This window comes from Chelonoidis abingdonii, chromosome 5, assembly GCF_003597395.2.
Source record: "Chelonoidis abingdonii isolate Lonesome George chromosome 5, CheloAbing_2.0, whole genome shotgun sequence".
Classification (NCBI taxonomy): domain Eukaryota; kingdom Metazoa; phylum Chordata; order Testudines; family Testudinidae; genus Chelonoidis; species Chelonoidis abingdonii.
This window is the reverse complement of record NC_133773.1, coordinates 127,106,017-127,133,803: the sequence shown is the minus strand read 5'-3', so window position 1 is coordinate 127,133,803 and position 27,787 is coordinate 127,106,017. Positions and strand designations below refer to the sequence as shown.

Here is a 27,787-nt window from a genome sequence, read left to right as displayed (position 1 = left end):
ATAAAATGCCAGTTCTCTCTTATAGCTAGGAGAGAGAACAACTGTGGATTGCACCTGAATTTTCTTTGAAATTTCAATGGGTGAAAAAAATCTACCTTCCTGTAACAAGGTGCTTGGAAGGCCTTGCGGCCTGACCACTTGGTTGGCGTGCCTCTCTTCCAGTCCTTGTTTCCCTGGTCAAGGTGTCTCAGTCTTTCAGCCAATGGAGGAATCTAAATGCATTGCCCTGGGCTATTTCCTACCAGCGTCCCTTCAGTTTGGCACATGGCCCCTACAGTCCAGTTCGCTGGTGTGGCTTGTCTCCCCTGATGTCCTCTCATGGATCTTGGGCAGTGCTGTGAGTTTGGTGAAACCAAACTCCACAATGTCTCTGGGCTGCAGTCATCCAGTTACCTCAGTTGCGGGAGGCTCCTAGGTCTCCTTCACAGTCTCCCTTGGCTGGGAGACAGAATGTGCTCCCTGGTGGCTGCCTTTGCTGGCAGGTTAGTGATCCTTCCTTTCAGCAATAGGGCTGTAGCTAGCTCCTGCCTCTTCGCCAGTCAGCCCTGAACTGGCCCGGCTCTCTCCTTTTCTCCCCCTCCAGGCTTGGTATTGGCTGTAGGCATAATGGGGTGGGGCTAGCCGGGCCCAAAGATTCACCTTAACACCTGTTGTGCTGGCAGGCAGTTTCTCTGCTTCATCACACTTCCCAGTTTCTCTGACCAGCTTGCCAAATTCACTCCAAACTTGAAATGTTATGATTTATTTTTTATCTTGTAGATTTAAAATTTCACACTGAAGCCCACTGGCACTGGCTGGGAACTTCAGCTAGTGGAGCAACATAGAAAGAAAGACACATGCACACCCACACCCACACATCTCTGCACACATCCACACCAGGGGTGGTAGATCCCCAGCTGGTGGAAGTCTGCATAGCTACACACTCCAATTCCATCCCAGAAGAAGCCTACAGCTCTATATTGCCTTCGAATTTTGGCTAAGTGAAGCAAGTTTTGAAGTATGGGGTAAAATGGCTGTATTAGTTGCATATGGTATAGCAGCAGATAAACCAGTCTGTTTCCTCTTGTCCATTAGTGAACCTAATTCCTATCATGTGTCTACCATGAGGAGGAGATGCCAGTAACAATTAGCTCAACTCCAGACTCACTATACTCAAACTGTGCATGTCTAGTGATGGCTAAACCTCAGAGTTCAGAGCCTGATGCTTATCTGAACTATCCACATCTACAAAGGATGACACCAGGCCATGCAGCCCTCTGCTTCCACACAGGCACCCTTTAAACCTATGTAGTCGGTGGTCTTCTTTCAGGGAAGGACTGAGAGTCAGCTAGCCACCATGGCACCTTTGGCGAGTGCACCATTTTCCCAACTGGTGTCTTCAACAGGCCACTAGGAAGAGCCAGGCCAGCATCAAGTTGTTAGAGTTGAGGGTGGCTAAGCAGCCTCTCACACACAAGCCTGGAGTAGGGAGTACTGTGGTCAGGTGCTGCCTCAGTGATATTTTGCAACACAGCTCAAAATGCAAGGAAGGAATGTGAAAATTTCCTACTATGTTTTCCATGATTGTCCTTGTAGCAAACATGGGGCACAAATTCTTTGCTGAAAATATTTCAAATAACTAAATATTTGCTCCCATTCCACAAATGTTTTGTGAGCTGGATAATATTGAAAGTGTTTGTTACCAGGAGTAAGCCCAATTCTAACGAAAAATGGCAAGTGCAGCCAGGGAGCAGGATGCCTATGGGACAGGATGCCATTTTTTCTTACATGATTCACTCAGTTCAGAAGCACAGTCATTTTAATAGCACTCATGGCAGTGGAAGCTCAGACAAAGGAGACATCTGCCAACAGCTCTCTGGATCTGGCTAACATTGCAGATAATAACTATCTGGATACTCTCAGGGAACTAGCCCCTGTCAGTCAGAAAGTCTTCTTATGGACACATTCTTCTGGGTGGCAAAACTGAGGAGAGGCTCTACAAGTAATATTAGGAAAAACTTTTTCACTAGAAAGGTGGTGAAGCACTGGAATGGGTTACCTAAGGAGGTGGAGGAATCTCCTTCCTTAGAGGTTTTTAAGGTCAGGCTTGACAAAGCCCTGGCTGGGATGATTTAGTTGGGAATTTGTCCTGCTTTGAGCAGGGGGTTGGACTAGATGACCTCCTGAGGTCCCTTCCAGCTCTGATATTCTATTATTCTATTCTAAGTGCGTCAAGGTATTCGTGTTATCAACTCCATAAATGGCTAATCCATAGCAGGAAAATCAACCGTCTGCTGTTGGCATCTGACTCAGATGATGAAAATGAACATGTGTTGGTCTGCACTGCTTTGGATCTAGCAGAACCCGTCATCAGCATGGACGCATGTTCTCTGGAATGGTGGTTGAAGCACGAAGGGACATATGAATGTTTAGCACACCTGCCACATAAATATCTTGCGACACTGGCTATAACAAGCCATATGGATGCCCATTCTCACTTTCAGCTGACATTGTAAACAAGAAGTGGACAGCATCATCTCCTGTAAACGTAAACAAACTTGTTTATCTGAGCTATTGGCTGTACATGAAGTAGGACTGAGTGGACTTGTAGGCTGTAAAGTTTTACACTTTCATTTTTGAATGCAGTTATTTTTTGTACATAATTCTATATTTGTAAGTTCAACTTTCATGATAAAGAGATTGTACTACAGTACTTGTATTAGGAGAATTGAAAACTACTATTTCTTTTGTTTTTTTACAGTGCAAATACTTATAAATATAAAGTGAGCACTGTACACTTTGTATTCTGTGTTGTAATTGAAACAAAAATATTTGAAAAATGTAGAAAATATCCAAAACTATTTAAATATATAGTTTTCTATTATTGTTTAACAGCACAATTAATCATGATTAATCATGATTAATTTTTTTAATCGTGCAATTAATCACAATTAATTTTTTTAATCACTTGATAGCCTTAAATAAATCTAATGCCATGAAATTCTCTGTAGAATCTTTTCACTTAAATGTCTTTACTGATCAGGCAACTAAGCTGGGTCTACTTAACTTAAATTTTGATTCACAACTGAGTGGGTTTCATGTTAAAGGATTATTGGATTCTGTAATTTGCTAACATGCCTACATTGTGTTCAAGGCATTCACCGTGCCAGTGCTAGCTTGGTTTCAATGGGCTTTGATGATACTTGCTCTCAAGCAGTTTCTGAACAGGTTGTTTGTTGCCTACTGTTTTTGACTCAACATATGTTCCATACCAAGCACATTAAAAGAGGAAACAAACATAAGGTGACCAGACAGCAAATGTGAAAAATTGGGATGTGGGGTTGTCAAGGTCTGATTCCCCACTCTGAACCTTAGCGTCCAAAAGCTGGAGTACCTGCATGATCCCCTCTAAGCTTAATTACTAGCTTAGAAATGATAGAGCTGCCACTACCCAAAAATATAATGTTTTGGGACACTTTCTGGCCCCCAAACCCTTCCCTGGGGACCCCAAGACCCAAAACTCCTTGGGTCTCACAACAAAGGGAAATAAACCATTCACCCCTCCTTCCTTCCTCCCAGATTCTTCCCTCCTTGGGTAACACTGGGAGATCCCTGTGATTAAACTCCTTGAATCTTAAAACAGAGAGGAAATTCACCTTCCCCCCCTTTCTTTCCCCCTCCCAGACTCTCCCTGAGAGAGAGACAGGGATCCTAGCACAGAGAGAAATCAGGCTTTTCCTCCTCCCTTCTCTCCTTTCCCCACCAATTACCTCTGGTGAGCTGGACAGACGCCGTCGCCCTTGGTTTCGACACAGAGTAAATAAAATAAAATCTACAGGTTCTTAAACAAGAAAAGCTTAATAAAGAAAAGAAAAGTAAAAATATCATCTTGAAAATCAAAGATGGAAAAATGTTACAGGGTCTTTCAGCTTAATAAAGACAGAGAAAAATGCTCCTCCAGCAACAAATACAATTTGCAGCAAACAGAAATACAATTCTTCCAGCAAAATACACCATTTGCAAATAAAGAAAACAATCAAAGAACTAAACCACCTTTCTAACTGGTACTTACTAAATTGAACAGAAGAGGCCTGTTTCAGAAATTGGAGAGTCTGTATACATCTGGTCCTCTCAGAACCCAGAGAGAACAAAGAAAACACCCAAAATGCACAGACAAAGGCTTCCTCCACCGAGATTTGAAAGTATCTTGTCTCCTGATTGGTCCTCTGGTCAGGTTGTTCCAGGATTACTGAGCTAGTTAACCCTTTAAAGGTAAAAGAGAGACATTAATCCTAACCATCTGTTTATGACAGGGTGGGGGGTAATTGGAGCATAATATAGGAAAAAGAGCTCAAAAGTTGGGACTGTCCCTATAAATATCGGGACATCTGGTCACCCTAAACACAACATAATGTTGTAAAATGCAATGCTCTCAAAGTCTTTCAAATGTGAGTCCAATGATCTGTCCCAGGAATTCAGGCAGTCCTTGATCTTGCCACAAGGTGGTCAGACCAGACTTGTAGCTCTCTCAACTGGAAACTAAAAGCACCTTTGGTGATAGTTGTACAATCATCCACAAATGCTATTGTATAGGAGCACCAGCCATTTCAACAAGCAGGCTTCACAACCATACAGAGCATGAGTGACATGCCCTGGAAACGCAGGGGTTGAAGCGGGTTGGCAAGTGCTGATATAATAAGTGTTTTTCTGCTGTGTTTTCTCCTAGTGAATTCAGAATATGAAATCATAGCTGCTACTCCAACCCTGACCTTATCTGCGACTGTAGTCTCTCTAAGACGTTCTGTCTGCAGCTCTGTGCTGGCTTGCTGAGTACCCATGCGATTCACTCAGCATTTAAAAATGCTATCAAAACTCACAACAAGGACTGCGTGGAAGCCGAGCAGAGTGGGGAATATAATAGCGTCACTGTGGGACTGCGCCTCAGAGATGGCAGAGTTTTCATCCAAGCACTGCAATCCCAGGGCTTCTAGCCAATTTAGAGTAACCAGGTGCCATTAGGGCCTCCACCTATCTGCTGTTAATAGGGCTTGCACCTGCTCTGAAACATGGCCTGAGCCATTTTAGCATAGAATAGCTAAATATCAAACAAAAGCTCGACAAGGTGGGATGAGCTGAGGCTGGGGGGAAGGGAGGGCAGGAAGAGCCTCAGAGGCAACCCAGGGGTAGCAGTGAAAGCATCTGACTCTCTTGCCTTGTTCTGCGGTACACAGCAAGAGCAGGATACACTGTATTCAAGCCAACTGTAGCAGCTGAATAGGGGCGTGCAGAGTGATGTTTCCCAAACAAACACCCTTCCAAAGTCCTCTCAGGCTGGAGAAACATCTTCCCCTACCCACAACGGCCTCTAGTATTACACATGGAACCATAGTTGTCTGTGCAGGGAAGGCAGGGGCCAATTAATCAGGGTCAAGGAGGGTGTCAGGAAATAGCGTAAGGCAACAAGGGACTGGTGCATACCTGAGAAAAAGAGCGTGCCCCAAGCCCCAAAGTGACAGCGGTAGGCTATCTGTCTAGCACAGCAGGGATTTCACATTCAGGGAAAGGAGAGGCTGGGAATACATTTAGCAAGTTCAACAGTTGGCATTTTTCTTCTTTTGATTGTTCAGGACACTGGGACATATGGTAGCAAGCTTTGAATATCCAAAGGGTCCATATATTATGGTGTGAGGGGAAACTGAGAACATAAGTTGGGCAAGTATATAAGGAAGTCCAGCACAGAACGGCTTCTTACGTCAAATGGATTGTCCAATTAATAGTAGCACAACCTTATCTCTTTGTAGAATATCTGCAATCCTTTCAGCCAATCTCGAACAATTCTAAAAAACCTAAAGGAATCCAAGTGCTTTACAAACCCGTTTTGCACTTGTGGACAGATAACCCAGTACAGATCCCATTAAAGGTGGTAGGATGAGGCAGCAGTCGGCTAGTTTGGTGGCGATTTGTCCTGGTTAATTCCGATAAACGAACGAGGACTCTGGCATGCTAACTAGTTACGGCGACCCCGAGCGGTCGGCGCGTCCAACATTCTTAGAGGGACAAGTGGCGTTCAAATTTCTTATTCCTGCAAACCCTTACTACTGAACAGATGCCCTGACCCTACAAGCGTGATCCATGTGCGTGGCCACTTAAAGTTATGTTTTACGCTGGCAGTTAACACCCCTGGCTGCGCCCAGGCAGCTGACTCAAGGCTTGTGGGCTGGGGCTGCGGGGCTGTGAAATTGCTGCGTACGTTTGGGCTTGAGCTGGAGCATGAGCTCTAAGCCCCTCACCCCTGAAGGGGGAGGGACCCTGACCCTGGGCTCCGCTCAAGCCCAAACATCTACACAGCAATTTTTAGCCCCCACAGTCTGAGCCCTGCGAACCCGAGTCAGCTGAACCAGGTCAGCCGCAGGTCTTTCATTCCAGTGTAGACATACCCTTAGTCCCAAGTGGGCCCCACTAAAGCCAGACAGAGCTCTGTGCAGGAGCAGAGCCCCAACCCACGGATCAGCTTGCAGGATTGGAGCCTAGTACTGTACTGCTGTAAATAGTCTCGCTGGGGTTACTTGCAGTGGTAAGCACTATGCTGGCAGCAGGTGTTGCTGATCAGTAACACAGCATCACGATGTGCAGCCACCCCTGGGGTGAGAGTGGTAGCTCACCTGTCAGCCAGAAATGGAAATATCTGAGCTTTCCTCTCTGCTGCCTCTACTCGCCTCCTCACAACATACACCAGTGGTGAGCTGGAGCCGGTTGGCACCAGTTCACGGAAACCGGTGGTTAAATTTTTGAAGCAGTTTAGAACTTGTTGTTAACCTGATTCCCTGAGAGGGGATGCTGTGCTTGTTTTGGGCCTCCGACCAGGAAGTTGATGTAATCCTCCTCTGGCCGTAGGGATGCTGCACTGCGGGAGCCATGTGGGCCGGCGCCTGGCCCTGAGCACAGGTCCTGTTGCTGCTGCTTCTCTCCCAACCTCTAGCCCTGAGGCTCCCGCTGCTGCCTCGTGGGTCTCCGGCTGCTCTGCTGGGCCTGGGCTGCATCCTGCTGCTTGGGCTGCTCTGAGACACTTTCCCCGTGAGTACCCCAGGACCGGCGCCTAGGGTTTCTGGCGCCCTAGCAGGCGCCCGGGCATTGTGTCGACGCCGCCCAATCCGCGCGTCGTCTTGCGGCTCTGGTGGAGCTGCCGCAGGCCCACCGGAGCCGCAGGACCAGCGGACCATCCGCAGAAATGCCTGCGGCAGGTCCACCGGAGCCGCGAGACCAGCAGACCCTCCGCAGGTACGACTGCAGCAGCTCCACCGGAGCCGCCTGCCACCCCCCCGGCAAAATGCCGCCCCCCCCATAATGCTGGCGCCCTAGGCGACTGCCTAAGTCACCTAAATGAAAGCGCCGGTCCTGGAGTACCCACCACCCTGTCTTCAGCCAGCCCCTCTCTCCAGCCAGCTCCGCACCCCCTGCCCTGCCCTAGGATGACCAGATTACATGAACAAAATATCGGGACACATGGTGGGACAGGTCTGGAGTGCCACCAAAGTGGAAAAAAAAAAAAGCCGAGCCAGAACGCCTGCCTCCAGCCAACCCCGTGCCCTCCTGTCTCTAGCCAGCTCCGCACCTCCTGCCTCCAGCTAGCCCTGCCCCACGCCCCTGTCTGCAGCCAGCCCCACGTCCACTGGTGCCCTGCAGTTCCCAGGACAGTAACCCTGAACACCTGCTTCAATGAGGGGGGCAAGGAGCAGCTGGGACCCACATGTGCACACACCCCCAGGGAGTGGCGGGGACCCACACATGTGAAACAGAGCTCATTTCTAGTTCAGGCCCATCTTTTTTAAAAAGAACTTTAGGTAGAGTTAACATACATCTGTATCTTCCCAGACATGTCAGGCTTTTTGGTTCTTAAATCGCCATCCAGGAAAATTCCTCCCGGGAAAATACGGATGTATGGTAACCCTATTGGTACAAAAAATACATACTGTGGCACATCCCTTATATCAGAACTTTTTATAGAAAACCGGTTGTTAAGATTTTGGTAGCTCATCACTACATACACCCTTGGCTTTCAGTGGCCAGTGCAAAAAAGCTAAACCTAGCATGACAGCTACCCCTACAATTCACCACTCCTACAACCCTCTGAAGGGATCGGTCACTCCTCATCGGCAAAATCATCATTGGGGGCTGATGTTTTGAACAATTCCTGTATTGCCAAGTGGGGAGGTTTTGTGCCTCAGTGCACAAGTACTTTTGTAGTGTGAGTGTATTTGTCCCCTTCCAGTTAACACCATAGATACCAAGGGCTGAACATCTGAGAAGGCTTTCGGGGTTGCAGTCTCACCTGTGTCTTCAGAAGCCCAGAAATCTTGAGCCCCAGTGCAAGGGCTGGGATGCTGTATTTATTTTCTCCCCGCTTCTGGCTGCCTTGCTATTTTCCTGCAGCTAGTTGCAGCCAGACCATGGCAGACGTGTGGCAGGTGGAGTGTCTCAAACCATGACAGGCCTGAAGGTTCAACCAATCAGACCATAGTAACTGGAGGAGGCCGTGGGGTAATCATCATGGAAAAAGCCTTTGAGAGCTAGAGAAAATTGGTAGTTGAGTGACCACATCAGCCATTGGAGCAGCAGAGAGTGAAAAATCCATGAGTCTTCAACCGTGAGGCCACTGATCATAGTATGAAACATTCAACACCCACGGCGGCACCTTATGTTATGGCTAGAAAAATATAGCCCAGAATGGCAGGCACAGAGTTATTCAAGTGTAGATGGGTCAAACACTCTGGGAGCCCCAGACAGACTGAGCTGAATAGCTCTGGAGATAAAAACCACACCACCCTAAGGAGCTTTAACACAGCCCTGTTGTTTTAGTGGAACAGTTACTGAAATACGGGGAAAACACACAGATCAGAAAAAGCACAGAAAACGAAAGAAAGCAAGGAGGACAGAGAGAGGAGAGCGCTCTGTGGAATACAGCCTGCCCACAACTCAACTGTTACAACAACAATACACAAGCTGTGGGAGAAATATGTATACATTAGCAGAAGAAAATGAGGCACCTCTTACTGACTGTAATTAACCAGCTAGTTACTGAGTAAGCAAAAGAAATGAACCACTCCCTGCTATATCTTATATAATAATGGAACTAACACACACCATTCACGATCCAGGCAAACCCTTCTAATTCACCCCACTGTACAGTATGCAGAGAAGCAGACCTATTTTTTTTTGGGCTGTAATTACTAGGAAGCAGCAAATATCCAGATATCCTCTGAAATGGCACCACTGGCGATCATCCTGTCCCCTTGGCCCAGACACTTAGACCTACATTTTCAATACTGCCCATTAATTTTTGGGTGTATCAATTTCTGACTCTCATGCCTGACAGACATCTACTTTTCTGAAACGCTGAGCACCCATAGAAATCAACTGATTGCCCAGCACCTCTGAAAACTGGGCTCCTGCTGTCTGATGCTGGATAGTCTGAAATTGAGATGCTCAAATTAGTGGACACTTGCAAATTGAGGCCTATGTCTATGGTGTTGTCATAGTATTCTTTCCCAAATCTGAACCTTAGCGTCCAGAAAATGAGATACTAGCATGAATCCTCTAAGCTTAATTACAAGCTTAGATCCTGTAGTGCTGCCACCAACCAGAAATTCCAGTGTCTAGTACACTCTGTCCCCCAAAAACCTTCCCTGGGGACCCCAAGACTTAGATTCCTTGAGTCTCACAACAAAGGGGAATAAACCATTTCCCTCCCTAGGTACCCTGGAAGACCCTTCTCCCCCACCAATTCCCTGGTGAGTACAGACTCAATCCCCTTGAGCCTTAACTAGAAAAAAAATCAAACAGGTCTTAAAAAGCAACTTTTAATAAAAAGAAAGAAAAACATAAAAATTGTCTCTGTAATCAAGATGAAATATTACAGGGTCTATTAGCTTATCACAAATGGATAAACAGCCTTATCCAGGAAAAATACAATTTAAAATATTTCCAGCGAACTACACATTTGCACATAAAGAAAAACAAAGAAAAAAGACTATAACCGCCTTTTTACTTACTCACTATTCTGAATAGATAGAGACTGTAGCAGGGAGATTGCAGAAACCTGGTTGCACCTCTAGTCCTGTCCAGGACCCAGAGAGAACAAAGCCAACCCAAAACCCAAACAAAGGCTTCCCTCCCTTGAGATTTGAAAGTATCTTGTTTCCTGATTAGTCCTCTGGTCAGGTGTTGTTTGTTAACCCTTTCCAGGTGAAAGAGACATTAACCTTTATCTATCTGTTTATGATAGGTGTCCAGCTGGATTTGAAAGGTGTAACAAACCAATTGGAAGGGCATACAATTTTTATGATAAGGCCGGGCTGTAGCAGGAAAACGTATTTAGCATGGACAGTTTTCAAATCAAGCTAAATAACAGACATTGGGATTTTTAAAAAACATTTGAGTAACTCAATCTTTTCTTATTGGCTCACTTTTGGAGTAGGTCCGTCAAGCCCTAATTATTGCAACACATCCCTCCTTCTAGACAGGGCTTTAGCACACGTAGGAGGCTGAAGGCGGCATGGCCTAGAGCAATATTCTTCCTGACCTGGAAGGAAAACAGTCTGACTGGGTGACCAACAGGGATAACTAGAAAAGACACCAGGCTAATCTTCAAAGGGTGGCCCAGAGCAGATAAAAGTATTGTAGTCTGGGGACTATAGAATCACAGAATATCAGGATGGAAGGGACCTCAGGAGGTCATCTAGTCCAACCCCTGCTCAAAGCAGGACCAATCTCCAACTAAATCATTCCAGCCAGGGCTTAACTATGGCAGCTCCAAGACTCTCAGTCCACTAAAAAATTTCATCTTTTCAGATGTCAGAAATGCCTTGTGCCCTAAGATACAGGGCTAGGTGCTGGGACCGAGCAATTCCTGACTTTCAAGCCTGTGTGTGTCAACAGTTGTGTGACCTTGGGCAAGTCATTTAACCTCTCTCTCCCCATTTCCTCAGCTATAGCATGGAGATAACTTACCCATATTGGGGGCAATTATTCCTGTAAAACTGTGTGCATAGCACTTTCAAACTGTAATGCTTGATGAAGGAATCACTGGGTGAAATATATGGCCTGGATTATGCAGGAAGTCAGAGTGGATGATCATAATGGTCTCCTCTGGCCTTAAAAATCTATGAATGAATCACAGTTGGCTGCAAGAGGAGGGACAAAGAGAGAGATCTGAGCAGAATATGGATCTTGGGCTTCCACCAATCCAAATGCTAGACTATCTGTCGCATTCTAACTCAAAAATTCCCAGATGCTGTATTGCAGGTGATATAAATGTTATCTTGCTCTGAAAAGGCTGCCCAGTGTCACTGTAAATACATACTGAAAGGCACTGCTCCCTAAGAACGTAAAGTTTCTCTCAAGAGTATGACTTCAGTTGTACTTGTTACACAAAGCCATGGAGAGAAGCAGCGTTGCTGGAACCACACGCCTGCCCTTGTATAATAGCGTGGATCCTTGGGGTCCAGCATACTAAAGTGGTTACTCCCAGGGGACTGTTTAGAGGCCAAGGCATAGCCCAGACTCTGAATTCATGACAACTTTCTTCTAGTCCTCTGTGACTTTGTCCATGTTCTAAGACTTGGTGAAAATCAACTTTAATCAGTCAGAGAGCTCCTTCTATAGCTCTTTTAAAAGTCTTGTATGCACGTTCTCTGCACCTGCTGATTTAAAAAAATCTAACATTTTAGTAGCTGCTGTATTACATCCTCCTTAGTTACTTTTGGAATGGAAAATGTCTCATCATCACATGATATAGTAACCGGGTGGCTTGCCCCTTGAAGGCTAGAGACCTGGGGCCTAGGGTGACCATATGTCCCGATTTTATAGGGACAGTCCCGATTTTTGGGTCTTTTTCTTATATAGGCTCCTATTATCCCCCCACCCCCATCCTGATTTTTCACATTTGCTGTCTGGTCACCCTACAGGGGCCAGCCAAACCCAATTACTAAGGCTCAGACTTGAACAGGGACCATCTGATTCTCTTATAAAGGAAAGCAGGAAGCCTGGGAGTGGGGTGGAGAAGAGGGATGTTCAGGGAGATCAGAGTGGAATACAGAGACTGCTGGGAGTGAGTAGACTCCACTAGAGAAACCTGGGACTTAAGGAGTGAGACAGAAGCAGGAAAGGCATGGGAGTGACCAGAAAAAGAAGTAAGCAGATAGATTTAAGAACTGTATTTTGAATGTTTGTTAATTTAAATAAATCTGAACTGAGAAGGGGTATGAATGGACAAAAAGGTCTGAAAGTTATTTAAGGAGCCCTTTGAAGGGGGTTACTGAGGCAGGCTGCCTATGGGGCCACCCTGAGGCCACAAGAGGACATGTGCAAGTTAGCCTACCCTATTACAGATAAACTTATTTGGCTTTTTCCGAAATATAGAACACAAATATTTATTGAACACTTCTGCCTTTTCTGCATTATTATTGACAGTTCTACCATTTCTATCTAGTAATGAAACAATACCATTATTAGGATTCCTATTGTTCCTAATATATATTAAAACTCCCTTATTGTCCTTAACCCAGCTGGCCATATATGTTTCCTTGTGTCCTTTTGCTTCCCTTATCAATGTTCTACATTTTCTAGATTCTAATTTATATCTATTACTATCTACTTCATCCTTTTTTCCATTTGTTATATATTGCTTTTTACTGATTCTTAAAGTGCCCCTGTAAGCCAGGCTGATTTTAACCAGTATAGCCTTCTTTCTTGAGTGTGGCTTTTTGGGTGTGTAGTAAAATGTTCTTAAACACTTCCCACTTATCATTCACATTTTTCTGTTTAATTTTTTTCTCCCAGCTGATTTGGCTCCTAATTGTTTTCAGCTTTGTAAAACTGGCCCTTTTAAAGCAATATATATTTAAAACTTGAGTCAGCCACATTTTTCTCCTGAAGCTCTGGGTCCATGTGTATAGCCCACTGTGGCACATGTGCATATCATTTCTCACACTGTTAGGTGCACGTAAGTGTGGGGATGATGCTTTCCCACCCACACTATGTCTTGTGAGTGTTCTTCTAGCATCCATTTGTTTCTCTATGCATCTGCTTACTCCCCAGCAGAAGTTAGCTCTCTTTATGCTATTAAAACTACAAATGCAAAGGAAAATACAAAAAATCAATTCTAACAAACTTTTACAGTGCAAGTCTGATCAAAATGGGTTCTCACAAAAGACACTAAGACAACATAAGGAGGAATGCAGTATAAAACTCTAGTGAGGCAGTTTTCTTTTCATCTTTATCCCTCAGTGCACTATACTAGTGAATACAAAGCCCCAAAAAAGCAAATAGAATCTGGTGATAAAACAAAACAATGCTTAACTCCTGGAAACACCATATGGTCTTTAAAAAATATCTTTAAAACATAATACAATATTCTTGGCAAGAAAGTCTTCTTCTTGAAAATTTCTACTTTAGTGATATGTCATTTCATCACTTTTTTCTCCATGAGGCTGTATCGTGAACTTTATGTCAGGAGCTTTAACAATTTTTTAAACATGCCACACGAAAGTACGAGGAAAGTAAATGAGGTCACAGAGTAAGGAACCATCAGGTGTTGAATCCCACAATACACAGGGTAGCTATGAAGACACGACTTGGCAAGTACTGGTTTCCAGTGGTAAATAGCACATTTTGGCATCAGCCATGCCTTGAGAGAGCACTTGAAAACTTCCAGGAATGACATGCCAGACAATCTTCCATTGAGGCAGTGGTCTGGTAGCTGTGTTGGTCCCAGGATATTAAAGAGTCAAGCTGAGTAAGGGGATATCTTTTATTGGACCAACTTCTGCTGTCCTGAAGAAGAGTTCTGTGTAAGCTCAAAAACTTTTCTCTCTCACCAACAGAAGTTGGTCCAATGAAAGACATTACCTCACCCACCTTCTGTCTCAAATGCCAGACAATCCGTGTTTTATTACTCTGTACTGTCACTCAGATACCCTGCTCTCTGAGATAGTTACAGTAGGAGCGAGTGTACTCAGAATTGATTTAGGGTTAATGATTTTTCCAGTTATTTCAAACGTTGTTTAATATTCTGTATTTGTTGTATATTAATATGAATCATCATATTGTGGATATTTGAGTTATTTTTGACAATAGCAATTAAAACTGACCCAAGGAAGAGCTCTATGTAAGCTTGAAAGCTTGTCTCTCTCACCAACGGAAGTTGGTCTAATAAAAGATATTAACTCACTCACCCTGTCTCTCGAATATCAATTAAGATTTTTTAAAATAGAAAGTCTTCAAATTTTTCTATTTCTTGTTGCAACAAAACTGAGCAAAAAGGCAAAGGAAGAAAAAACTCCTTAGGACTTGTGTTTTTGTTAACATTGCGGAGAAGTATTACATGATCAACATACCTTGGTCTATCTGAGCAGATGTCTTTCCTAATTTGCTCTAAAAATCCACATAGAAGAAATGATCCAAACTCAACCCTATCCTGGGATTTGACTTTATTAACAAAGACAATAATAAGATGGAAAAAGCTCAACTCAAGCCTTCTCCCCAGGTTTGACTGCTCAGTCCACACTCTATATCCTCCCTGTTTCCTTTTTTCTCAGACTTAGGATCTCTCTCTTAAGGGAGCAGCACTCTGAAGCCTGTTTCCTTCCTTTGTATTTCCTCAAACTAGTATTCCAGTGTAAGACAAACACTTCATGTTGGAGCAGAGTCTCTGAATATAAACAGGGATCTAAGGCCAGGTCTACACTGCGACTTTAAATCGGTTTAATGGCCGATATACCGATTTAACGCTGTATCCGTTCACACGTCGTCATTAATATCGAGTTAAACGGCTCCTTAAATCGATTTCGGAACTCCTCCCAAACGAGAGGAGTAGCGCTAAATTCGATAGTGATAACTCGGATTAGGGTTCATGTGGACGGAAATCGACGTTATTGGCCTCCGGGCGGCATCCCAGAGTGCAGCACTGACCGCTCTGGACAGCAATCTGAACTCGGATGCAGCGGGCAGGTAAACAGGAAAAGCCCCGCGAACTTTTGAATTACATTTCCTGCTTGTCCAGCGTGGAGCTCTGATCAGCACGGCTGGCGATGCAGTTTGAAATCGAAAAAGAGCTCCAGCATAGACCGTACGGGAGATACTAGGTCTGATCGCTGTATGGGGAGACAAATCTGTTGTATCCAGCTCCGTTACAGAACACGAAATGCCAAAGCGTTTGAATAAAAAACTCCAGGATACACAGCGCTGCGTGACAAGCGTAACGGGAAGCCAGAGACTCAAATGGACGCTCATGAAGGGAGGGAGGGGGTACTGAGGACTCCAGCTATCCCACAGTCCACAGCAGTCTCTGAAAATTATTTGCATTCTTGGCTGAGCTCCCAATGTCTGTAGGTTCAAACACAGTGTCTGGCGTGGTTCAGGGAACAGCTCCTCAGTTTATTTCCCCCCACCACCACGTGAAAAAAAAAAGGGAAAGATTGCTGTGCTATGGCGTTTGCTCAATGCACTCCGCGAAAAAGGCGCCAAAGGGTTGTCTGCTGCCTTCACAAAGGGAGGGGTGAGGCTGTACCCAGCACCACCCGGGGCAATGTTTTCTGCCCCATCAGGCACTGTGCTCTCAACACGGAAGTGGGAACTATGGGATAGCTGAGGAACAGCTACCCACAGTGCACCGCTCCTGAAATCGATGGTAGCTTTGGACCATGGACGCAAACAATCGATTTCGGGATCCCACTGTGGACGCGCTAAACCGATTTTATTAGATCTGTTTTGTAATATCGGTTTAAGCTAATTCGAAATAATCGTGCAGTGTAGACGTACCCTAAGAGGTAAAACTTTTACAACCTAAAGTTTTCAGACAGGAGCTATTTGCAATGGCCTTCCCTTCAGCCCAAATAATCGATAAGTTGTTTCAGAGATGGTCAGAGGAAAAAATGAGGAGGCATATCCACATTTAGACATTCTGAGTCTATTGTGTCTCCTGTTTTTGTTTTTGTTTTTTTAAGAGCTGAAGCTCAATGCTGATCAAAGTTTGAGAAAATATGTTGGCTTTTGAGAATGCAGTAAACAATCATGAGCAAGAAAGCCATCTTTTAGTAACAGTGATGCAGCAAACTTGTCCAATGTTGCTGGAGTGGAGGACCTGGTTTTAAGACTAGATGCCAGCTTTGTTTGGAGAACGTGACTTCAAATACCCCTGGAGTAAGGAACTGTGAAATAGTTAAGACTGGCCATGTAGCAGGGCTTCCCAAGTGGTATTAAATACTTGGAAAAAATTACTTAAACTCCCTTGTTTGAATGGTTTGTATGGTGAATGCAGCAAGCTTTCTCCAGAAACATTATGCACTAATATATGAAATTATGTAAGGCTTTTACTCCTAAAGAGACATGGTTTATAAACCTCAATTGAAACTTTTCATTTCTGTTCCCTGATAAAAAGAGCACTTCCTGAGAAGATCAGAAATCAATGTTATTCTTTGCAGCAGCTACAAGAATCAAAAATCCCAAGATGAAATCAAACATTTCAGTGATTGACAGTGTGGACATTTGAACTGTTTAGTTTCTCTATTTTTTCCTCTTTCATCTACCAAAGTTGAGAGACTAGAGAAATCCCAAAGCTGTTTTCTTTTAAATGTATTTATGAACTTGTACAAGTGAAGAAAACTTTGCACATCCTCATACTACCCATTAACTTTTCACAGATGAGCCAAAGAAAGTGATTTAAACTATTTATGTATTTCAAAAAGGCTCTTCCAGGATAACTAACAAGAAACTTGCTTAACAATAGAATTTTGTAACAATTTTGGGGAAGGGCGGATGGTTGGAAAATGCCGATTCATCTACATGAAAACTTTTAGTGGGAATGTTATCAGTCTCAGGGCCAGGATGGAATTTTGGGGAGGGAGGGGAAGAGGGGAAGACAGACAGACAGGCACACACAAACCAACCCCCACCCGAATAGTCCAGTGGTTAGGGAACTCATCTATTGGCAGTTCAGGAATGGGGTGCTCGCTCTGTTTTTTTCATGACAACATTTAGAAGGTCTTGGTTTTGCTCCAATGAGGAAGTAAAATGTCAAAATCTTGAAAAAAATTTAAAAACTTAATTCCTTTTCTCTGTCCAGCCCTCCTGAACAACCTTCACGCACTATATGCCCTCCACAGGCAAACTGATTATTTGAGTGCCCAATAGTTTGCTTCAGACAACAACATAAGAAAAGACATAATGGGGTAAATCCTCAGATGGTGTGAATCAGAACAGCTCATTTGACTTTAAAGAACTTCATTGGAAGCTATTGATTTCAGTGGGGCTGCTTTAAGATAACCAGCTGAGTATGTGGCTAGCCCACGGTCCCTGCTCCAAATGTACAGTGTAAAATTTTCAAATGCACACAAGTGACTTACAAAACTCAATTTCCTTTTCAAAAGAGACTCAGGAATCTAGGTCTCATTAAAAGTCAAACGGACTTAGGTTCCTAAAAGTGCTTAAAGCCAACTGACTCCTAAGTCTCTTTTGAAAATGAGACAAGTGCTTTTGAAAACTTTACCTACAGTCTAATTATCATAGCCCTCCAGACAGTACTTCCTTTCCTCTGCCTGTTCATGTCTCCCATCCTTTTCTAGTCTTTTCCTAGGACATGTGTTATTTGTGTTGTGTTTCTTTGAACTTAAAGTATAAGCCCTTTAGGACAATGATTACGTCTTTTATTGTCCTGTAAAGAACCGTGTATTATTATGCGACTAGACAACACTTTCTGGAATAACAGTTGGGTTTAACCTACACTCAAGTGTTAAAATCCTCTATGAATGCTTGTCTGCAGTGTTACTGTTGTGTGGACTTCACTTTCTGGGACTGGGGTGATTAACAGAAAGTTGAACAAGAAGCCTGGTCTTGTCTGCCTTTCCAGTACACACTAGAACTTTTTTTGCCCAGCTATTCAAGGTTGCTGTGTCTGGCCATACAAAGTGAACATCACTCACACCCTTTTCCCTGACTTTAGGCCCTCAAAACATTGTTTGTCAGCACATCCAGGCCTAATACTGAGTTGCCAAAATGCGCACCGACTCTTTCCATGTTACAGTGCAGCTCATCAGTCCATATTCCCCATTTTTGTCAGACATTTCTTATTGTTCCTTCTCTAACTCCAATCTTGTAACGTGCTGAGTATCTTCTCCAGCAGCATATTGAATGTTTTCCACTTCCATTAAATGGCAACCACGCAACAGCTTTCAGGCATAGGCCTTGACAGCGTAAGGGCAGAGTCTGTCTACTAAAACTGTGTCTCTGGTATCCATGGGGATATATGAACAATAATTGCCATCTCTTGCAGAATTGTTTGAAGTGGCTGACAGATGGGTCCTGGTGACCTCCACTTGGAAACAGTGAGACCTTTCATACTGCGAGGATTTTTCCATCTATTTTGCAATCAACCTGATCAGATCCACAATGGGTTGGCTGCCATTGTGGAGACAGATCCGTGACTGGAGGTGTCCTCTGACAGAATGTCAGTTATTTTTCCTCACTTAGGTCTTAAGTCAGTGAGGAAGCTTGTGCTTTGGACTCAGATCCCTCATGGTTCATAAAAACAAGTAGTGAAATTAATGCCTGAAATTGTTCAGACCTACTTATCGGAGAATAGGCTGCTTCCTGTACAGAGGCAATTATGTGCAGATTCCGATAATACTGATTATTAAGGGTAATATTATCATCACATTTTAGCCCTGATGAGAACAGACCTGTGGTTAAAAACAGCCAAACAACAAACTTCTTATCTTTTATATCCTTTTTAAAAGGCAAGAGAAACTTCCATCACAGCGTTAATAATAGTTAATGTAAAATAGAGTGTTCTCAGTGATAAAGTATTTAGTAACAGTTAACACACAGGATCTGAGATACCGGCATTGCCTTCTCTCTTATTCTAGGAATAAGGAAATAGTGCTGCATTTTAGACACCTTGGTATGGCAATTGTTGGTATATGGGTTTTTTTTTAAGTGGTGACAATGCTAGCAGGCCAGCCAGATGGTCTAGAATTTGCATCATGCACTAACATGAATGGGAAGATTCAGAATCATCCAGCACCTCTGAGTTTGGCAGGTGTACTGTACAGAAGCAATACGAAAGGAAGCTCCTTGAATCACTTTGTAACATTGCCTCTAGTTGTATGAACTGTAGTATTAATAAGCTCCAGTGCAGGTTGCATCCTATTCTGCCCAGTTTCTGTGCAGAAGAAACAGAGACGTGTATGGTGGGAAGGGAAAACAAATGACTGAAAATGGAAGAGACTGCAAGACTCAGCGCACAAAGGATTCCCCGGGGAGGAGATTCCTCGTCATATACAACATATTTCAGCAAAACATTACAACATTTATTCCTATCTACAAATACAGATCTGACCCTGGAGCATAACCCTTTGTAATAACAAATAAAGATGTTTAAGCAATAATTTTGATGAAGCAGAAAGCATAAAAGTGTCTCTGCCTGCCTGCAATGGAATGAAGAGCTGCAGCCCTGGCACGTGGTGAAGAGATAATATCAGAGGATTGCCAAGGTAACCGAGGCCAAGGATGCAGACACAGCATCTTCCAGTTTGTTTAATCTAACAGCGAGTTCAGCTGGGGACAAGATAGTGAGAGTCCTGCTGTTTTCCTCCAGCTCAAGGGGAAGATCGTGGTGGAATTGTACTTGACTCTTCCCCACAGCAATATCTCCCACTCAGGCCATTGTTATATCCTCCTAGAATATTCTTCTCTCTCTCTCTCTGCCCTGTTTCTGTTTAGACAACATGCAGACAAAGTCATCTTCTTTGCCCATCCATTTGATCTCCGCCTCTTTATGGGGAGGGCTGTAGAGAGGCCTGCTTAGTGTTTTTAAAGTGTTTTGAGGTTCTTGGCTAACAGAAGCTCCCTGAAGTCAAAGTATCATTTTTATTCCTATTTCTTTCATGACAAGAGGTTGCCCTTGATACCCCATCACACTTTACCAACCGTATGAGAGCAATCAGGAAGCAATGACTCATTAATATAAACATGGAGAGACAATTATTTCATAATTTTTCTTTGGCTTCCTCAGAAACCAGCCTTGTTACAGAAGTACTATGCTTGTTAGGAGAGGTCCATGACCACCTGAATTACGCCCTTCAAAGATAATGCTGCTTTTGTTCACTTCCAGTCTCTTCTGTGACCCCTTCAAAAGAAGCTAGCAAGCAAGAAGGAATAGAACCATGGTTGTGGGAAAAAATCCACGACTGCCTTGTTTCCTGCCCTAGACATACTGTGAACCATTGTGCATGCCACAGACATGCTCTTTTAGGACCAAATTCTGCCCTAAGTTATACATAACTTCCACTAAAGTCAGTAGGAACATTATTTGGCCCTAAATATTCTGTACACTAACCCCACTGAAACTGTGACATTGCCCACAGATACAAACATTAGTTGTTAATGTTAGCATCTCCGTTCAACTTTTATTACTATTATAGTCCTGAGGAGCTGTGGTTACATGGCCACAACATGCTTTTATTGAGCAAAAGGGCCATCCAAAGATAATTTTTCAGATGATTTTAAATCTGTTTCACAGGATGTATTGCACTCCCACAACTTTCACAACTGACATGTTGTGCTGTTCACTGCATCAGACATATACATAAAGAACACTTCAGGTAAATCTAAGGGTATGGCTACACTTGGAATTTCAAAGCGCTGCCGCGGCAGCACTGCGGGAGTGCTGCCGCGGGAGCACTGCCGCGGCAGCACTTTGAAGTGTGAGTGTGGTCAGAGCGGCAGCACTGCGAGAGAGCTCTCCCAGCGCTGCACATAAACCACATCCTCTACGGGTGTAGCGTGCAGCGCTGGGAGCCGTGCTCCCAGCGCTGCCGCCCTGATTACACTGAGGCTTTACAGTGCTGCATCTTGCAGCGCTCAGGGGGGTGTTTTTTCACACCCCTGAGTTAGAAAGTTGCAGTGCTGTAAAGTGCCAGTGTAGCCATACGCTTAGGAAGATTATTCTTACTGTAGATTTTGGTCATTCATAGAATGGATTCTTCTTTTAATCTGACAGAGGCTGACCCAGTATATCCAATTTGCAAAGTAGTCATTGCATATAACAAAGTACAACACATTCTCAAAGGATGAAATTCATCCCTGTGTAAATAGGCCTTTCGCTTTCCCTCTGCACAGGGGAAAATTTCTCCCTAAAAGTTTAAACCTTTTATTTCTCCTGTGTAACCTATAAACTGGGTACAGTGTGAATGGATTGAGACTGATTTATTTGACAGGATGTCAACTGTCATTGTGTGTAAACCGACCAATAAATGAAACAGCAATCCAGCACATAGAAGTAGGAAGTCTTGACATTTTAATTATCTGAAGAGATTACAAGACGAAAGTCTTCCTTGAGGCAAATGCATTTTAGTATCGATACAGTCATTGTGCTTTTCAGTAAGAGAAATAGGAGTTTGTATTTACATAAGAAACTATAATGTCTGAGATCCTTAAATATCATATTTATGGAAATGATTATGAATTACAGCATTTACAAAATAAAAACAAGCTTGAATAAATAATATTCAGTCCATTAAATGAGATTTTTTTCCACAGAAGCAATTTTTGTGCATATTTATTTCACCATTGAAGATTGTTGCATTTTATTTTTTTCATCCTATAAAAGAAGCATTAGATTTGTTGTTTCTCGAAAAATAAAACTGCAATAATCATTGCAATGTGAAGCCTGAGATTTAAGCCTGAATAAGTATCACTGCTTGTACCATACGACCCACCTCACATCTAAGCTACCCACCCTGAGCCAGCTAAACTCTGGTGAATGGTGACATTCCAATTTGAGGATTATGTGAAAGAGACTTTGCAAAAAACATATATACAAATAAGTGAGGAGAACATCCCACAGCTGAATTTACCCACAGCTAGCTTCATAAGGCTTGTGCATTTCATAAATTAGTGGAGCTGTTTAATCTGATTTATATGGCAGCAATTTCAACAAGATGTATACCCTTATATGGCTCATTTGCATTGGATAAAAAAAATCACAAAGCAAAGGGAATGTGTACACACACACACAAACTAACCAGTTTTTGCTTTATCATTTTAAATGAGGACACTTCTTGAGCAAAATAGCACAAACAACTTTTTTTATCTTTTCTGTCAGCTTGAAACACCATGTAACACTGCAAGTCACCAAACAGGATACCACAAAAAGCTCTTGCTATAATTTCCTCCTTAACCACAGCACGCTGCATTGTTCTTTTAATGTGGCTACTCAAAGCATGTCCAAACACCTTTGAAAATCCAGTACTCACACAGCTCTTTGTGCAAGATCATTGCGTGAATCTATGAATTTTTTTCCAATCCAAGGAGAACCAAAATCTAGCCATGGTGATTAAAATAAATGTAAATATCTTCTGAGGTGGTAGCAGGGTGATCTAAAAGTAAGAGTATGAAATATTTTATAAAATTACTCAGCCAGCTATGGATGATAAGAAACTTCAGATGCTAGGCCAATATTTCAGACCTTTTGAATAAAAATATACAGTATTGTTTAATGTTTGCCTTTAGATAATCATTTAAAAAATTTAAAAAACACAGCTTGGGATAAGTTCTGTAACATGTGACACTATAGTGCTTAACTTTTTCAAAAATATACCGGTATATATATATATTTTTTTTTAACAGTAATTCATTAATTTGTTGACTATTTCCTCTGGAGCCGTTTTTTAGTATTTTATTACTGATATTGCAAACCAAAGTCTCTCATGTTATATTTTGATTACCAGGAATTGGTTTGAACTATGCTACATGTAAACAACTTCAAATCTCACAAATTATATAGAATTAAATTAAAATATGTAAGAATTAATTTTTAGAAGACACTGAGTTATTGCTGTGATGAATAAATGAAAGGCAACAGAAATGTACTGCTCTGGAAACTTCAGTTCTTCCTATTTGGTTCAAAGAGAATTTTGCCTACATGAATACTGAATGTAAGTTTGAAATATTTTGCCTCAATTAATGTTAGCTTAGGTAGCTTATATGAAGTAATGGAAAAGCTAAATAGCAAATCAGCAGAAAAGAGCTGACCTTCACGCTCAGAAGCATCCTAGAACACTAGTGAATGCAGAAGTGTCCTAGCTTTGGAAATGATTTGCTATGATGAGTAAGTTAGAGTCAACCACCTACTCTGTTCTTAATATATAAAATAAGCAGCAACATTTGTTCAATTCTCCGAGCCCAATTTCTTTCCACGCAGTATGTTTAATTCTACATATGGCATTGTAACATTAACGTTAGAAATTTACGGACAGAGGTGGCTCCAGGCCCCAGCATGCCAAGCATGTGCTTGGGGCGGCATGCCGCGGGGGGGCGCTCTGCTGGCTCTGCGGGGGTGGCAGGCAGGGTGTCTTCGACAGTATGCCTACAGAGGGTCCACTGGTTCTCTGGCTCCAGTGGACCCTCCACAGGCACACCTGCGGGAGGTCCACCAGAGCCGCGGGACCGGCGACAGGCAGAGTGCCCCCCGTGGCATGATACCGTGCTTGGGGTGGCGAAATGTCTAAAGCCGCCCCTGTTTATGGAAGACTGTACTGTAGCCTAACAGCTACAGACGCTTCATGCTTCCCTTTAGCAGCTTAATAAAATGCAATAAAAACTGCCTGTACAAAATTTATAGTAATGGATGTCAAAGCCTACATGCCCACCCAAGGTCCTTCTTTCAAGTTAATTCTTGGCTTAGATCAAATGTAATATCAGTCCATGTAAGACTCCAATAGGTACATCACTAGTTTATTATGTCAGATACCAGCTTTGTCACTGTAGAAAGGAGTGACATGGAACATGTAACAGTGAGTGCAAACACGGACAGGCTTCATCTGACCATAGCGAGGTAATGGAGCCGAGTGGGAAGAACAGCGAGAGCAGAAGATCTGAAAAATACAAGAGAGATTGATTGCACTTTACATTTTTTTTTTGTATTTGACATGACTAAATCTGGGATAGCCTAATTTTGGCAATTAATTGATCTTTGATTATTAGCAGTTAATATGCCCAATGGTCTGTGATGGGATGTTAGATTGGGGTGGGGTGGGGGGATCTGAGTTACTACAGAGAATTCTTTCCTGGGTGCTGGCTGGTGAGTCTTGTCCACATGCTCAAGGTTTAACTGATCGCCATATTTGGGGTAGGGAAGGAATTTTCCTCCAGGGCAGATTGGCAGAGGCTCTGGAGGTTTTTCACCTTCCTCTGCAGTGTGGGGCACAGGTCACTTGCTGGAGGATTCTCTGCACCTTGAGGTCTTTAAACTATGATTTGAGAACTTCGGTTACTCAGACATAGGTTAGGGGTTTGTTACAGGAGTGGGTGGGTTAGATTTTGTGGCCTGCATTGTGCAGGAGGTCAGACTAGATGACCATAATGGTCCCTTCTGACCTTAAAGTCTATGAGTCCAAATAGGGACAGAAAATTGTGTGCATGACCCTCTTCTGTGAAGTGTTGGAACTAGGAAACAACACTGTCATAGGTCCTTTAAGAGGAAAGAGGCCAGTGCACCTGTGATTAGTCAGCTGACCCCCAAGTTGGGCTTAAGAGAAGAAACCTGGGTCCTCCAGGGGGAGGGAGTCTGAGTGAGTCAGGCCTGAACTGAGAGTCAGCCAGGAAGGGGACAGAAAGAGCAGACATGGAGCTCTCATTGCCTGAGCGAAAAGCAGTGGAGAGCAGAAAGCTCTGGAGGCGCTCTCTGGGAAGAGGGAGACACGACAGAAGCCAGGAGGCCTGGGTAGTGTGAGGAGCAGACTTTGGAGCAAGAGGAAGGCCCAGGGGTGTACCCTTGAGGCCACTATCCGGTAATGAGGGAGGGAGCTAGAAAAGACCCAGGAGGAATGTGAGACTTTTATGAAGCCCAAGTGGGTGGACACGGTTTGCGTTATTCCTGCTTTTGAACTCTAGTGAGTTTGAACCAGGGATACACCCAAGAGTCTTCCAGTCTGAAGGATGACTGAGACTGATCAAGAGCCAAGCGTCACAGAAGGTGCTGGAGCCAGGATCTTTGAAGTCCATTTTGGGATTTCAGATGTCCATATTAATAAACTATCAATGACACTGGTGTTATTAGCCTATATGTATTCTTGAAGACTCCTGAGAAGGGGAAACTGAGGGTGGGGAGCTTGCAGGGTCACTCCATGCAATGAAGAAGCGGTCTGAAATGGCAACTCTATGGCAAACACCTTTTAGTGTATTTTAGCTAAAAGCCCTCATCAGGCCGTGACCACAATAAGAGACGCTATGCAGGGTCAAGATGCACTTTATGTGTGTATTCCTTACTCACACGAACAGTGCTATCAAAGCCAATGGGACTCCTTGCATAAGTGAGATTCTGGTGGATTGGACTCTTGAAGCATTATTAAAATTGCAACTGAAGTGTAACATTGTAAGAAAGGATTAACTGCATGTCTCCTTGGAAATACCCATGCTCTATCTCATCTCTTTTTTATCCTGTGCACTTACAAGAAAGAGAGAAAGTGCAGAAGGGACTAGAGACTCATTACTGTTCAGTTCACAGGATCTCAGTGTGACTAGAGCTTAACCTTCCCCCACACACCCTCCTCTCACACTTGCTGAGCAGCTCATACACTTTGTACACAATGTGTATGCCACGTAAACACATGCAAAAGCAAAGACACAGTGACACAGAGTGCTCAAAGCTGGAACATTTGCCATTCCCACACTGCAGGCTGCTGGAAATTGTTAAAGCTTCAAGGCAGGATTTTAAAAAGCTAGTATTGAGTCTGAGTGCCCAACCTGAGATACCTTAAAAAGGCCTGATTTTGAGAGGATGAGTGCTCCTGACCTTCGGAAAATCATGCCCTTTTAATGTGTCAAACAGGGCAACCAAAATCACAAGTCCCATAAAAAAAAAAGTTTTTTATGATGCAGAGTGTATGGTTGCCTCTGCAGTGTGAATTTGTGTGGTTTGCATGAATTTGCTCTTCTTTTCAGCAGACAGCGTATCAGTTATTTTTACTGAGTCATTACCTTCCCACAGCTCCTACAATGGTGTTTCCTGCGAATTACTGTGAAAGGAGCTTTGCACGCAGTGCAGTAGCTGCAAACTTCATCTGGTACCCAATCAGGAGGATCTATCAAAACACAACAATACGGAGCATATATCAAAGTAGAACAAAAATAACCAAGTGATACCTGGGGGCCTTCAGGGAACAGGAGGAATAAGATATTAAATGTATATAACAATAGCGACTTTCTGACTAGTATCTCAAAGTACTTTGCAAACATCCATTTAGGCTGAGAAGAGGCTAATAGAGGGATCACTTCTCCCTCCACTAAAATAAAGCCACCTCTGGGGTAGAGCAGGGTAGTCATTTAACAGAATATGGAACCACTGCACAACCCTTTAACATAGGAAATAAAGAATATCCTATAAAACTGAAAATGATAGGGGAAGTATAAAAGGCAGGAATGTTAAATACAGAGATGGAACCATCAGTTAGAAGAAGCCTAGAGTACAGCTTTGTATTCACTGGCCTGTCAGACTTCCTTACAGACAAGGCAACCCACCTTTTCCTCAATTTAATTAACCCCTCCAACCCCATATCTCTCCAGATAATCAGCTAAGGGTCTGATACCTCTTTCCCTGCTTAAGTCCTCAGAAACACTCTCACTGCTCTTAGTGGAAGTTTGCCTGTACAAAGACCACAGTATCAGAAGCTCCAGTCAATCGAAACAATGAGTTTAAATAGAGCCTTTACCTTTCTAAAGATCTTGGGAGGCAGGTGGACCCCGCCTTTGTGGAAGCTAGCCCCCCAGCCCCACCCCTTCTGCCCACAGCCCCACTCCCCCCCAACGACTGGAGCCCTGAGGTTCCCCATGCCCCCGCTGCCCGAGGAACCCTGGACTGGCTGGAACCCCGAGCCCCCTCTCTGCCTCCACACTGTGGGAGGAGTCCTGGGCGATCCTCCAGTCACACCACACCTCCGCTCCCGAGACCCCAAGCCACCCGGGGAAAGCAAAAGCAGCTCTTCCTGAATAACCTGAGATTTATATATGAGCCATGTAGGTTCCAGGGTGGTTGTGGAGGCGGTATTTGCTACTCAGCTTCCCGGCTTCATCAGTAATCTCTCTGGAGTCCAGGGAGATTACTGATGAACCTGGGAAGCTGAGTAGCAAACACCACCTCCTCAGCCACCCTGGAACCTGCACGGCACATATTAATAAGCAAAAACTTCCCCACCATGCAACTTGCCAAAACCCACAACTCAGTATCTGGTGGCAGTGGCTGCTCCAGGGGAGGCTTAGGGTATGGCTACACTAGAGAGTTGCCCTGCTGGTGATGGGGTTACAGCACTGCAACTTACTCTGTGTCCACACTTGCAAGGCACAGCCAGCGCTGCAACTCCCTGGCTGCAGCGCTGGCTGTACACCTGGTCTGCTTGGGGTGTAACGATTGCAGCACTGGTGGTGCAGCGCTGCTCGTCAAGTGTGGCCACCAAAAGCGCTTTTATTGGCCTCCAGGGTATTAAGAGGTATCCCAGAATTCCTGTCCACAACAAACTGGAAGATGCTGACCTACGAGCTCCCCAGATCTATTATCTAAAAAAAGAACAAGCTGGCTCGCTTTGCTGTTGGAACGGAGCAGGGGAATTGCTTTGGAATGTTCACCAAGCGTTTGCTTGAGAGAGACACGGGAGTGGTCGTGTTGAGCACTGTTTTTTTATGTGGCTGAGGCTATTAGAAGTGCATAATATATTAGTGAATAAGAGAGAGTGGGGGAAGGTCAAACTTTAAAATGATTGAA

General features: G+C 43.7%; 1 protein-coding gene across 3 annotated transcripts in view; it reads right to left on the bottom strand.

Moving 5' to 3' along the window:
* Nucleotides 1–23,519: 23,519 nt before the first annotated feature.
* The window catches only part of ZFYVE28 (zinc finger FYVE-type containing 28), a 321,166-nt gene continuing 316,898 nt past the window's right edge, over nucleotides 23,520–27,787 (bottom strand). For all 3 annotated transcript variants that reach the window (XM_032781069.2, XM_032781072.2, XM_032781073.2), the window contains 2 exons: nucleotides 26,011–26,114; nucleotides 23,520–23,906 (listed from right to left, as the gene is read on the bottom strand). In XM_032781069.2, coding sequence (XP_032636960.1) covers nucleotides 23,775–23,906; nucleotides 26,011–26,114 — 236 coding nt within the window. In that variant the 3' untranslated portion in view covers nucleotides 23,520–23,774. The remainder of the gene's footprint in view (nucleotides 23,907–26,010; nucleotides 26,115–27,787) is intronic.